The 14,752-nt window shown below is 34.9% G+C and overlaps 2 protein-coding genes across 10 annotated transcripts in view; both read left to right on the top strand.

The window, feature by feature from the left end:
• Positions 1-6,185, top strand: part of LOC141378276 (serine/threonine-protein kinase pim-2-like) — a 53,055-nt gene extending 46,870 nt beyond the window's left edge. For 2 of the 6 annotated variants that reach the window (XR_015511767.1, XM_087287482.1), the window contains exons 2-7: positions 687-775; positions 873-914; positions 1,839-2,142; positions 2,700-2,955; positions 3,070-3,189; positions 3,470-6,185. Coding sequence is in view for 4 of the 6 variants with exons in the window: in XM_087287482.1 (XP_087143608.1) it covers positions 2,718-2,955; positions 3,070-3,189; positions 3,470-3,573 (462 nt within the window). In the remaining 2 variants the exon portion in view is untranslated. Of the gene's footprint in view, positions 1-23; positions 776-872; positions 915-1,619; positions 2,143-2,699; positions 2,956-3,069; positions 3,190-3,469 lie in introns of those variants that run through there. The other 4 variants (XR_015511768.1, XM_087287481.1, XM_087287483.1 and 1 more) reach the window with 4 other exon arrangements.
• Positions 6,186-9,433: 3,248 nt separating this feature from the next.
• LOC137487942 (serine/threonine-protein kinase pim-2) overlaps positions 9,434-14,752 on the top strand; it is a 101,998-nt gene continuing 96,679 nt past the window's right edge. For 2 of the 4 annotated variants that reach the window (XR_015511743.1, XR_015511746.1), the window contains exons 1-2: positions 9,434-9,772; positions 12,214-12,260. The gene's annotated coding sequence lies outside the window, so the exon portion shown is untranslated. The remainder of the gene's footprint in view (positions 9,773-12,213; positions 12,261-14,752) is intronic. The other 2 variants (XR_015511745.1, XR_015511744.1) reach the window with 2 other exon arrangements.

Raw genomic sequence — 14,752 nt, 5'->3', positions numbered from 1 at the left:
TACCGCCACCGTCTGGATTGGAGTTTGGATCAGGAATTTAGTAACGCATGTGTTTATTATGAAACCAACTTCTGCTTTAAAAAAACTGTCAGCACAGGAGCGTGCTATCTCAAAAATAAGCGAATTTTACATAGTTTTTCTCTAGATGACACGTATAATCTATTTATAAATAATATTGTTTTGTTTGCGTCTAAACATTGCGACCATCCACACTAAATATTCTTTTTTTTTTTTTTTTGCTATCGTACCATGAATATTTTCTCAAATTATCATTAAACGTGGAGCTAACAGATTACTAGATAAAATAAGAACTTAATCGGTTGCCATCAGCCGAGTCCTTGCCAGAAGTGGCCAGGATATGGTTGACCGGAATCGGGCCAGTGCTTTACAGCCGCATCACAACCGCATGTGCGCGAGCGAGCTGCGGGCCGCACTCGGCCCGGATAACACTCGCCGATGCCGAGTCGGAGTCGGAGCCGGAGCCGCTTTTTTTTAGTGACAAACTATTTTGACATATTTTGGGAAAAGGCTTTTGAATTAAAAAAAGTTTCAAAAAACTTAATTCGGGGCAAATTGGCTTTGTTTATGTTGTTGGCTGTTACGGGTTAAATGGCTTTATTTTTATACTGTCTGTTCAGGCATAACTAGAAGCTGTCTCAAATGAACATGCTGTTTTTATCTTTCAGTGGAAGCAAAATATGACCTGAAAGAAAATATTGGAGCTGGCTGCTACGGCAATGTCTATCGTGGTATCAGAAAAATGGACGGCAAACAGGTAAGTCTGTTCACCCTAGTCCAGTTTAGAGGACATCAACTTTAGAGAAATCATGTTTGATTGCTCACTCATGTTTAATTCTACTTTTCATCCACAGTTTATCATCAAGTCGACTACTTCAGAAGTTGACAGCAATGTGGTAAGTCTGAAAACATCATGCGTGATTCATATTTGAAGCATCACAAAATACATTTAATAGATGAGTCTGTCTGCGGCTGTGGTTATACAAATATCTACTGATCATTTTGTGATTCACTGCTGTTTTCTGTTTATTTATGGTTATGATGGGAATTAATATGTGCTCTGCCGAGTTTTGATGCTGAAAATTTAACTCTGCAGTTTAACAGTGACTTTATATACATATAACAGAAAAAAGTAGTCACATGCCAATATTCAATAATTCAGTATATCATAATAATGAACATGCACAATAATGAATAATTATTATTTACACTTTTAGAGTGTCTTTTAAGATTATTTTATTCTGCAACATGTTGAACCCTTATTAAGCCATTTATTTTCAAACATGATGCTTTTCTCATGTTAATCTGGGCTACGACTTTGGGAATTCAGAGACTGTTTGTCTTTGGTTCGTTAACTCTGTGCAGTAAAGTCCTCTCGTTAACATCAGTTAATTTATCTAAAGTAGTTTAGTTTATACTTTATTATAGTGTTACCTATTATTGTACTTTATAATCTTTTTTTACATGTATTTAATAAGCAATACACTAGGTATTGTTGTAATCATACCTGATAAAGTAATCTGTTTCACAGCTCAGCTTAATATCTTGATAAAATCAAAGCTTCCGCAATTCATCACATTAAAATCTAATACCGTCTGAAGCCGAATTACCAGATTTTTACATCACAATTGACAAAACCAGTGCAGATAATAAACATCAAGCTCCCATAATGCATTTCAAAAGCATAAATAAACACACAGAAAAAAAACATGAATCACAAAATACGGAAAGCTGCTGATTTACAGATTTTCTTTTACAGTTATATTGAAAAACAGGATTACATGTTGTTGATATGCAGCTAATGTGCACTTTATCTTCAGCCTGGATATCCGTTACCCATACCAATCGAAGTGGCCATGATGACAATTGTGAGAGATCCCCCCAGCCCGCTGCTCATCAAGCTCCAGGAATGGTTTTTAGTTAAAGTGGAGAAATTGCCAAGAGGAGTAAGTGTATTTATACAGCACATTTCATGCACAATGCGCTGCAGGAGGGTTTGTCTCGTTTCTTATTGTCGTTTTAATTTTGTAAATTCAAATTCCTAAATCAAGAAGCATTTCTGGACATGTAAATAACTTTGTCTTGTTTTCAGAAAAGCTTGTGGGTTAATGATATGCCGGTGCGGTAAGCAAAATAAACTCATTTCTACTTTAAAATCTATCCTGAATGTAACTGGAAGCCAGTGTAAAGACTAGGCATGGGCCAATAACTGTTTTTAAGGTATGGAAAAGTCGAGGTTTTAAAACTGCCAAATTTTCTGTAATACCGTTGTGTGAGATATATTATTTACAGTTTTTTTAGGACAACGGTATCTCCAGCTGAATAAATATCCAAAAATGCTGTTTTAAATAGTAAAGAAATCAGTGTTTTTGAAACAAATGAGGGCCGCAGAAGTCAATTAATCTTTTGAATTATTTAGCCTGACATGTTTACTGCCAAAAAAATATTATAAATCTATTACAAAATAAAATATATTGTTTTCAGAGGGGAACAAGTTTGTCTTTTACCCAGACATTCAAAAAGACTACATATTAGAGCAGTAATCACAATACCGTGAAACCGTGATATTTTGATCCAAGGTTATCATACCGCCACAATCTAATACCGGCCCATGCCTAGTAAAGACTGACCTGAGGACTGCTGTCGTGTGCTTTATTTTAACTCATTGCATCTGCTTACAGAAAGTGTGTAAGACAATAATGTTGGTGATGGAGTATCTCGGCCCGTGCAGAACACTGGAGGATTTCCTGCAGAAGCACCAACACCTGGAGGAGAGAGTCGCGCGTACGCTTATCCTGCAGATTGTCAAAGCAGCGCAGGAGTGCTTGAGGCGGAAAATTTGTCATCATGATATTCATGATTGTAATATCCTCGTCATCGACCGGCCTCTGCAAATCAAGCTAATTGATTTTGGCTGTGGGATGCACATCTGTCATGGTAAGTCAGATTATTTCAGGAGGAAGCCGAAAAACATTCATTAGTCTCTGAGACTCAGTTGAATGGGGCTTTAGCTGAACTGCTTGCTCAACACTAAACCTCTCTTTCTGACAGATCCAAAGAAATACCCACCAGACACAAGGATATCTCCAAAGAAGGCGGTTAAAAACACAGTGAAGCAGCTGTTTGGCATCATGCGGGAAATAGAAAAACAATGTTCCAGCATACCTGAAGGTAAGAAGATGACTGGGACTGACACTGTTCATCCCTCCTGTTGACTTATGGGTCAGAATTGACCCTGGCCACATTTTACCAGCAGAAAAACCCAAAACAATGTTTTTCTTTATCTTGAGGTTTGGTGACGGTTTCTAAAATGAGGCCAACATTAGGAAAATATATATTATATTTTCATGAAGACTGAACATTAGGGCACAACAGGAGTCATTCAGGTCAATATTGAGCTGTGTGTGTGTGTGTCCACCATTAACTAACTTTCTCTTTTAAAATGTTACAGAATTCATGGCATTTATGAATACCTGCATTACCCTTGGGGATGATGATCAGAGACTGCAAACAGTGCAGCAGATTCTGGATCAGCCATGGCTAAAAAACCAATAAAAATAAAGACTGTTCTAGATATGTGTAGTTTATGCTTTCCACCCTGAAAGAGGACCTGTTTTAGAGGAGATTTTGGAGCACGAGGGGTTCAGCATGACGCAGAGGCTTTCAGCAGCAGGAAATGGTTTCATTCTTCCATGTTTGATGTTTGTCATTTGTTGTTTTCCGCTTCTGCTTCCCAAATTCCTGCGAGGGTTGCAGTCAGAGCTGCATGTAAATGAGGGCCAGTTGAAGCCGCCATTAGAGTGACGTCAGCTTTCCTCCTCACCTGATTGGTTGGAGGGAGGAGGTGTCAATCTAGAGCTAATAGACCAATGGGGAGGCTTCAGCCGGCCCTCATTTGCATGCAGCTCTGACTGCGACACTTGCTGGAGGAAGTGCAGAATGTGGGAAGCAGAAGTTATGAAGAGCTTTGAGAATGGTGGTCTTAATATGCTGGATTTCCGTACATTAAATAATACTGTCAAAATTAAATGGGACAAAAAATATTCTCTAAAATCCAACATCAATCTGGAACTTTATTCCAAATTACATATTTTCTTAATTTGGATGGCTTAATTGTTATTACTCTGTAACTATAATGCTGATAAAATACCAGCTAAATTATCTCAATTTCATAAACAAAATTTCTTAATCGATTCAATACTCCCATCCCCCCTAAAGAATTTGCTGTCGTATTTGATGCCATACCATCTGGAGTTATTAGGTTAGTCCAAGGCATTCTCTATCCTTCTACTTCCCCCCCTTGAGACGCTTCTACTACAAAGGTAGGAAAATATAGTTTCTCTGCAACTTCTTCAAACAAATCAGTACATTTACATTTAGCAGACTTACACATGAGGACGAAAAAAGAAATTTACACAACTATAAGAGCAACAATGAATAAGTGCTTTAGGCAAGTTTCAGGTGTGTAAAGTGTACGAAGCAAAACATTAGTAAATTATTTATTTATTTTTTTGTAATACAGTTAGCGGTGGAGCCAGAGAGGCAATTGCAGATTAGGAAGAGAAGTGCAGACTAAATAGTTGAGTTTTTAGTGGTTTCTTGAAGACAGCGAGTGACTCTGCTGTTCTGATGCAGTTAGGGAGTTCATTCCACCAACTGGGCAGATTGAGCGCGAGAGTTCGGGAAAGTGATTTCTTCCCTCTTTGGGATGGAACCACGAGGCGACGTTTATTCACAGAACGCAAGTTTCTGGAGGGCACATAGATCTGCAGAAGTGAGAGCAGATAAGAAGGAGCGAAGCTAGAATTCGCTTTGTAAGCAAACATCAGAGCTTTGAATTTGATGCGAGCAGCAACTGGCAGCCAGTGCAAACGGATGAGCAGCGGAGTGACATGTGCTCTTTTAGGTTCATTAAAGACCACTCGTGCTGCTGCGTTCTGAAGCAGCTGAAGAGGCTTGATAGAGTTAGCTGGAAGCCCGGCTAGTAGAGAGTTGCAGTAGTCCAGTCTGGAGAGAACAAGAGCTTGAACAAGGAGTTGAGCTGCATGTTCAGATAGGAAGGGTCGGACCTTTCTGATGTTGTAGAGTGCGAATCTGCAAGATCGAGCAGTTCTAGAGATGTGGTCAGAGAAGTTTAGTTGGTCATCAATCGTTACTCCAAGGCTTTTCACTGTTTTGGAAACAGTAATGGTTGCCCCATCCATCTGCATTGAAAAGTTCTGATGTTATTTCCTAATGGAACTGTATCAGTTCCAAATGTGACTTTTTTTTATTTTATTGGAATTCTTTTGTTTCAGATATTGATTGAAGAAATCAAATATGGCTCATCCCAAATAGCTACTTAATTACAAATAAGATAATAGAAGTTTCATTTAGAACTATTCACCATACACACTCGGTCAATACTCTCTTAGTAAGATATAAAAAAGATATTGATATTAATTGTTCATTTTGTAAGCAACACAAAAAAATAAGTGCCTAGTTCACTTATTTTGGCAATGCAGTTTTTCTAATTTGCTTTGAAATGATTTTTCTTTTTCTTATTAAGAATGTTGATAAAGATTTTTCCTTACTATGGGAAAATGTTTTGTAAATAATAAAACGGATGCTATACATAAAAAAATATATTTTTTTCTTAATCTTCTTATGTTATTAACAAAATTGTATATACATAAATGTACATTTTCAAACCAAAAACCCTTTTTAATATCTTGCTCACTGAAATGCAGCATTACTTTAAAACAATTTCTAACTCTTTTACAAAAAAATGCTTTAAAAACAACTGAAATGTGTCAATTGTATAATCTTTTTCTTTAATATATGATGTATATACCCCTACTGTTAATTTTTTTTGTTGTTTTCTTTTTTAAAAATGTTTTCTTTTTGTCTTTCCATTTTCTTTATAATGTACTGTGATTGTATATTTTTACTTGTCTCATAATTTAAAAAAAATGTGGAAGCGGAAAACAGCATCATGTCAGAAAACAATGGAAGTATGAATTCCTGATGATCTGATTTGGTCACTGACCACATGTGTGCTGCTCTTCTATCATTTCTGTGAAACTGAGACTGTACGCAGAGCGGCCTGCGAACCCCATGGAGTGTGTTGAAGCTGTTTTCTGCTGATCAAACTGTAAACTATTGTCTTCAATAAACTGTATCTCTGACTCCTGCTCTTTGTTCATCACACCGGCTCCTTGCATTAACACAAGTCAAATCCTTCAGCGTAGTGATACGGCACTGTAATGCACTCAAAACATGCCTGAACTACTTTATCTGTTTGTTGATCTGACAATAAGTGTGAACACAACACAAAACAACACAGAGAAGATCTGTTTTACAGACTGCAGACTCAATTTAGCCTTTATAGAACAATATTGATGCGTCATGTAATGTTTAAAGCACATTGCCCTGCCATTTGTGTGACTATAATGTGAAATATAAGAGTGTGTTCACTGATATGAGTAATCCTACTATAATATCTACTGAACTAGCACCAGGGCTCTTTCAGTGTCTGACCAGCAAATGTTGAGCTTTAGCCAAAGAACAATGGTTAGAATGGAAATGTCTTCATTTCACAACAGTTTTTAACAACACTCAGAAAAGTTTTGTGGAAAACTAATGGAAACACACTTATGCTTCAGTTTGTGCTAGTGTTACATCTACACAGCACAGTACACTCAAATATAAGCTAATAAGTAAAGTGAGCCAGCTAGTGTTCACTGAGTTAAAGAGACCCCTGGTGAAAATAAGTACATTGCAAGTATACTAACCAAAAGTTAACTTAATTTAAATATATTAAAAGTATTATTACCATACTTTTATATATGAAGAGTTCAGATGCAAAAACCTCTAAGCGCCATCTGAAATGTTCTTCTAAAACGACCATTTTTGTCAGCCTCCTATGTTTATGTTCAGTTATTTCACTTTAAAGGCAATGTAAAAAATTATTTGTCACTATAAAAGTCAACTTACTGAGCCTACACACAGGAGTCGGAGAAAAATTTATTTATTTAGCATTTGATGTTAATATATTTAAGTATTATTTTACCTATGCATTGAACAATGAACTTATGTAAGAATGTGTCAAAGCACACTTTTAAAGCACAGTGTTAAATAAACAGTGTAAGTTTTCATTCATGCAATTCAGTTCATTACTGCCTTTAAAAAGTAATAAATGCATTAAAAGCCCATTTAAAGCATTTGTTACTGTATAAGAGATGTTGTTGATGCTGACTAAATATCTATATTTAACATAAATATATATATATGTATATATATATATATATATATATATATATATATATATATATATATATATATATATATATATATATATACTCAATTCGTCTTTATTTCTCTAGCGGTTTTACAATTTAAATTGTGTCAAAGCAGCTTCACATAGAAGATTATAGTGTTTGAAACAGTGTCAGTTCAATTTTCAGAGTTTAAGTTCAGTTCAGTGTGGTCTAATAATTATTACTGAGAGTCCAAACACTGAAGAGCAAATCCATCGATGCGCAGCTCTACAGATCCTGAACCATGCAAGCCAGTGGCGACAGCGGCAGGGAAAACCCTTCACCAATTGGGGAAAGGTCAGAATAAAAAAAACCTTAAGAGAAACGTGGCTCAGTTGGGCACAACCATTTCTCCACTGGCCAAACGTCTTGTGCAGAGCTGCAGTCAAGGCTCTGGAGAAGCTGGACCTCAGCGAAGGCTCGTCTGTCCCTGGAGCGTCGCAGAAATCAGTCTCATGCTCTCCACTCCTCCATGATCACCACAGCAGCTGCTCAGGAAACGGCCTGGTCCAGGATTAAGGAAACCTTGGGATCATCTTGTCGCTGGTCTTGGATCGAATCAGTGGCGCTTCATAGTCTAAGGGTCTCGGGATGAGTATACCCAGGTGGAAATAGAGAATAAAGAGAATAATTAGCGTAGCTGCTGTTCATAGTGTTTATAAACGAGATGCAGAAACCTGTGTGGAAACCTACTAAGTGATGCCCTGAGTGTATGCTTTGCTAAACAGAAAGGTATTTAATCTAGTTTTGAACTGAGAGATTGTGTCTGAGCCTCAGACATTATCAGGAAGGCTATTCCAGAGTTTAGGAGCCATAAAGGAGAAGGCTCGACCTCCTTTACTCGACTTTGCTATTCTAGGTACTACCAGAAGCCCTGACTTTTGAGATCTTAAACTTAACAGGCAGCCAGGGTAAGGAGGATAACTTTGGGGTGATAGGGGATCATATTTTCTAGACCTGGTAAGAACTTTAGCTGCTGCATTTTGTACTAGCTGAAGTTTATTAATAGAGGATGCTGGGCAGCCAGCAAACAGAGCATTACAGTAATCCAGCCTAAAATTATATATATATATATATACATATATTATTGCATTACAGACATCCTGCAAAAATAACTTGAAAGAAAATCATCCAGATTTGAAATGACATGAATGTTAAATTTTTATTTTTAGGTGCACCATTATTTTATGTATAAGGTTAACATGAATGTTTTTTTTTTTATTTGTGCTTAGCCAGGTCGTAAACCGCAATAAAGTTAGTTTGACGTTTGACATTCATTAGACATTCATTTATATGGTTAATTTAGTTTTTTAATCTGGAAATTAAACTTTGCAACATAAAGGGCGTATATTTATGCCCATCTGACATATTTTTGGCTCAAACTATAACAGGAGCAAATAATTTAATTGGTTTTAAATCGAATAAAACATCACAAACTGGAACAAAAATAATTCATTCATGAAAACAAAGACTGCTACTGAAAAAAAACTGCTTAAACCAGCCTAGGCTGGTTGGCTAGTTTTAGCTAGTCAACCAGGCTGGTTTTAGAGGGGTTTTGGTTGTATTGGGGTACTTGAACTAGGACTCGAGTCCAGTTTTGATTGGACTCGGACATAACCTGGCCAGTCAGAGTCGTCAGAAAAGAATCGCCGTTTCAGAAAAGAAGCCGATGGGCAGATTTTGATTAAAGATCCACAAAACAAACTTTTCAGTGGATTCATTTGCACAGATTAACTTGTTTATTTTAAGACTAGCCATATGCTAGCAACATAAACATTGAACATTTTGATTTAATGCAGACTTTAAACGAAATATTCACCCAGATATGATAATTCTGTCGTCATTTACTCAATCTTCACTTGCTTCAAAACATGTTTGAGTTTCTTTTTTCTGTTAAACACATTTAGGCTAAACATTGCTAGACAGACTGCTAGACAATGACTTCCATAGTATTTTTTCCTGCCGATTTCTAGCATTATTCAGAATACATATTTTTGTTTAACAGAGGTAATAAATGTTCAGTAAATAAATGGTGACAAAAGTTTTCTCTTGCTAGGAACTATCCCTTTAAGTGTCGTGCGCGCGGGACTTTTATTGTGAAGGCGCAGCGCTGCTGTGTTTCCGTGTTTAGTCAGCGTCGATCATCTGACGGCTTTAGTTCCTTTAAACGGAGTTTTGGAGTATTTTTTGGGAGTATTTAATCTGTTGAAGGGAGAGTTTAGGGTCCAGACATAAAGTCAACAGTGTTCTGCTGTTTAAAGCGTACAATTCTTCACATTATGGGGCAGTTTCTTGTGTTTTGGTCGACCTTCCTGCTGATGTGCGTCGCGTTCAGTTTTTCTGAATCAGAATCAACAACAACACAACAACCTACAACTGCTCCACCTGTGCGCAAACGTACATTTTCATCTGCATCTGCTTCCTTTATTTTCATCCCATATTTCTATTCCATTGAGGTAAAGTTGGTGTTATAGCCGCAAATTCGTTCATTGCCAACTTGTGACTCGCTCCCTATGTTGTTTACCATGATACGTTACTTTGAATATTCGGTCAAAATCACATACAAGTAACTTATGACTTGAAAACAACATTAGCTCTGTTTATTTGACTGTGAACAATGTTGTACTTTGATAGTCATTGACTGATAATAGGATTTCTCTATTTAGAATTAGCAAAGAATACTTTTCTGAAATTAAATTAAGGAGAAAATCTGAATGTGTTAATATGAAACTAACAATCTGCAGTCTAAAAGTGCTCGTAATGCACATACATATTAATAAATAGAGTATTATACATGTTTCTATTATTGTTCTTATTGTATGTGTATTTCTGTTATAACTTACATAATGTAAATATGTTCTTAATGTTAATGTTCTAATTTAACTTTTACATATTAAAATATATCTAACTTTCAAAGTCAAATTTGAGGGGCAGTAGTGTTTAGTCTTCAATATAAAATGCAAAAACTGTGTGTCTGTCTGTGTGTGTTTAAGTAATGTCACAGAAATATAAGCTCCATATTTTGGGAATTTTGGAAATTAAATTGTTTTGAAGGCCCTTGTTTTGTATTTTTAATTATATATTTCATTCTATCGTATATTTCTTTATCATATTTTCATTTTAAACTCATATAATCATATACAGTACGCCCCATTTGAAAATTAATATTTTTCAGGGAGTAAAGGTCATATTTTTATTGATATAAAGTTGGTTTTATATTCACACATTCAGACTTTCTGCTTAATATAATTTCAGAAAAGTATTATTTACATGTCCTTAATAGTGAAATCATATTAGCAGCCAATGACTATCAAAATATAGCATTATTTACAGTGAATTGAATAGTGCTAATGTTGTTTTAAGTCATGCTTGCATGCGATTTCATATCCAGTATTTAAAATATAGCGCAGTAAACAATATCTAGACTGTCTCACAAATTGTCACTGAATGAATGTGCCAATAAAAGACTATTTCACCTCAATTTCTTACTGTATGTTTGTATTTCTTTAATATATTTTTTAGTTTTTTAAATATATCTAACTTTTAAAGTTGTCATATATTTGAATGCCAGTATTGTTAGTCTTCACTATAAAAACACTAAAATTATGTGTGTGTTGAAATAATATCACAGAAATATAAGTTGCATATTTTGGGAACTTTGAAAATTTGTTTTTTTGAAGGCCAATTTTTAGTATTTGAGGTAAAGTTGGTTTTTATATTTGCACATTCAGACATTTATTCTTCTTAATAAGATTACAGAAAAGTAATGTTTGCAAATTGTAAGTAGTGAAATCATATTAGCAGCCAATGACTATTAAAATACAGTGCTAATGTTGCTTTCAAGTCATACATACATGTGATTTCAGATCCAATATTCAGTATAGCGCAGTCAACAATATTTGGACCGTCTCACAAGTTATCACTGAAAGAATGTGAGAATATAAAAGCAATGCCCTCAATATATTTACTCGGTTATTTTAATGAACACCCCAGTTTGAAAATGAATATTTTTATCCATTTCTCAGTGAATATAGGTCTTATATTTTTGTGCATTTGAACAAAACCGATTTATTATTTATTAAAATATTTTTGTAGTCATCAAACATCTTTAGAAATGTTTACATCTTTAGTTTTTTTGTCAGATTAGCTCTAGTTTTAGCTTCATTACTGTCTGATCTAATGTATGTGCACACAAATAATATTATAAAGCATTCATTTTCTTTTTGGCCCAGTCTCTTCATTAATCAGGGGTCGCCAGAGTGGAATGAATCACCAACTTATCCAGCATATGTTTTATGCAGCGCATACCGTTCACTGAATGCGTGTTTGTGTCTCTTTCTTAATGTTTTATGTATTGTGAGCATCAGGGTTATTAAAGTAAACTGAAACCATTTTGTTACTTGAAATAAATTAAACATTAACTGAAAAGTGTATATCAATATATAAACCTTTAACTTGCTTTATTGCCAAGGAATTTTAATTTAGTTTAACTTGATGCATTAACAAAATTAAAATAAGAAGCATAAAAACTATGTAGACATATAAAAATAATACTATAAATTCGAAACAAATAAACTTGACTAAACTAAAATAACACAGAAATCCAAAATTAAAAGCCATTTACCAAAATAAATAACATTGAAGTGTTTTAGCATTTATGTGAAGATCTTATAAACATTAAAATACTTTGGAGTAGTTTAATAATGCAGAAGATTTAAAAATAAACACAGAAACAAAAACATTTGAATATAAATTTTCTTCCTGGCTTTAGTATTAAATACATTTGTTTTCAGAACATCAAAACATGTTTCTGAATACACAGATCTCTTTATTGTCAGAGTGTTTTTATTGTTTGTGTTTTGTCTCTTCTCTTCATATACTGTATTTTTAACCCCAGCATGCAACACTCTGACTTCCTGTGAGACCTGCCTCGCCAACGTCTCGGTAAGAGTGCAAAAAACCACTCATTTACTGGTTATTAGCTGTTGTTGATGTTGACCAGTGTGTGTGTTTCTGTGCAGTGTTTGTGTGTGTGTCTGTGTGTCTGTGTGTGTGTTTCTCTGCTGTGAGTGTGTGTGTGTTTGTGTGTTTTTTACTCTGCTGTGAGTGTGTGTGTGTGTGTGTGTGTGTGTGTGTGTGTGTGTGTTTGTTTCTGTGATTGTGTGTATTATTATTATTGTTTAGTGTGTCTTTCTCCGCAGTTTCTGTGTGTGTATCATTGTTGATGATAATCAGTGTGTGTGTGTGTGTGTGTGTTTCTCTGCAGTATATGTGTGTATTATTATTATTGTTGATGATGATCAGTGTGTGTGTGTGTGTGTGTGTGTGTGTGTGTGTGTGTGTGAGTGAGAGAGAGAGTGTGTTTGTGTGTGTTTCTCTGCTGTATATGTGTGTATTATTATTATTGTTGATGATGATGATCAGTGTGTGTGTGTGTGTGTGTGTGTGAGAGAGAGTGTGTTTGTGTGTGTGTGTGTGTGTGTGTGTGTGTGTGTGTATTTCTCTGCTGTATATGTGTGTATTATTATTATTGTTGATGATGATCAGTGTGTGTGTGTGTGTGTTTCTCTGCAGTATATGTGTGTATTATTGTTGATGATGATCAGTGTGTGTGTGTGTGTGTGTGTGTGTGTGTGTTTCTCTGCAGTATATGTGTGTATTATTATTATTGTTGATGATGATCTCTGTGTGTGTGTGTGTGTGTGTGTGTGTGTTTGTGTGTGTGTGTTTCTCTGCAGTATATGTGTGTATTATTATTATTGTTGATGATGATCAGTGTGTTAGTGTGTATAGGGAGTTGATGAATTAAATTGGCTGTAGTGTGTGTGTGTGTGTGTGTGTGTGTGTGTGTGTGTGTGTTTGTGTGTGTGAGAATGAGTATGTATGGGCGTTTACCAATGATGGGTTGCAGCTGGAAGAGCATCCGCTGCGTAAAACATTTGCTGGAATAGTTGGCAGTTCATTCCGCAGTGGGGATCCCTGATTAATTAATGCACTAAGCCGAAAAGAAAATGAATGAATGAATGAACATCTCCCGTCTCCTTTTGTGACAGCTTACAGGCTTTCAGCTTTGAGTAGTGTTGTCATAATCAGGGTAAACCATGGTACATTTTCTGATGGTTAGTAATATCTTTTTAAATATCATTATCATTAAAAGCATAATTGCTTACCATGACTTTTTTAAAACTCACAGTAAATCCTGTAACATCGCGATTCGCTAATTGTGAAAGGCTGCACTGTAAATGCATATTTTTATATAGACGGTTACTGTAATATACTGTATATTCATATATACAGTGCAGTTAAAGGGACAGTTCACCAAAACTCAAAATTCCGTCATCATATACTCAATTTCTTTCTTCTGTTAAAAACAAATAAGATATTTTGAAGAATGTTGGAAACCTGTAACCGTTGCTTAACTCTAAAAAATCATCTGTGTAAATATTATTATTTTTTTCTGAAGAAAATGCATCTTTATTTACAATGCACAGTTATATTACGTAAAGTGGGATGCACTTTGTCTTCCTTTTTTTAAAGAATACTTTGTAATTGAATAAATACATATACAGTTGCAATCAGAATTATTAACCCACCTGAATTATAAGTCCCCTGGTTTATTTTTCCCAAGTTTCAAAATTCGGAGAGCAAATATTTATCAACATTTCTAAACATAATAATTGTAATAACTCATCTCTAATAACTGATCTATTTTCTCTTTGTCATGATGACAGTAAATAATATTAGACTAGATATTCTTCAAGACTCTTCTATACAGCTTAAAGTGACATTTAAAGGCTTCTCTAGGGTAATTAGGGTTAACTAGGCAGGTTAGGGTAATTAGGCAAGTTATTGTATAACGAGGGTTTGTTCTGTAGACTATCGAAAACAAATATAGCTTAAAGGGGCTAATAATATTGACCTTAAAATGTTTTTTTAAAAATTAAAAACTGCTTTTATTCTCGCCGAAATAAAACAAATAAGACTTTCTCCAGAAGAACAAATATTATCAGATATACGGTGAAAATTTCCTTGCTCTGTTAAACATTATTTGGGAAATATTTAAAAAAATGAAAAAAAATCAAATAATAATTGTAATTATTAATATTAAAAGTTGAATAATTCTGATCACAACTGTATATATATTTTAGAGTTGTTATATGATGTTTCATCATGTCTATCTGCTAAACCACACATGCACGCAATGATAATTTTCCATCTGTCATGCTGCATTACATATACGTATGCGTATAGTTTCCATATAAAAACAAGCAATTATAACTATGGATTTTTAGCTTATTTGATGACATCATTGCTCTGTTTTACATGCATGACCTTCTGATAGTTGCACTGATTTTACTGATCTTAAATTTGTTTATTAATGTTTGAATAATCTTGAGGCGTCACGGTGGCGCAGTAAGTAGTGCTGTCGCCTCACA

The sequence above is a fragment of the Danio rerio genome, chromosome 16, assembly GCF_052040795.2.
Source record: "Danio rerio strain M-AB ecotype USA chromosome 16, GRCz13ab, whole genome shotgun sequence".
Taxonomy (NCBI): domain Eukaryota; kingdom Metazoa; phylum Chordata; class Actinopteri; order Cypriniformes; family Danionidae; genus Danio; species Danio rerio.
Note: the sequence above shows the minus strand (reverse complement) of the source record. Positions and strands in the feature narration are given on the sequence as shown.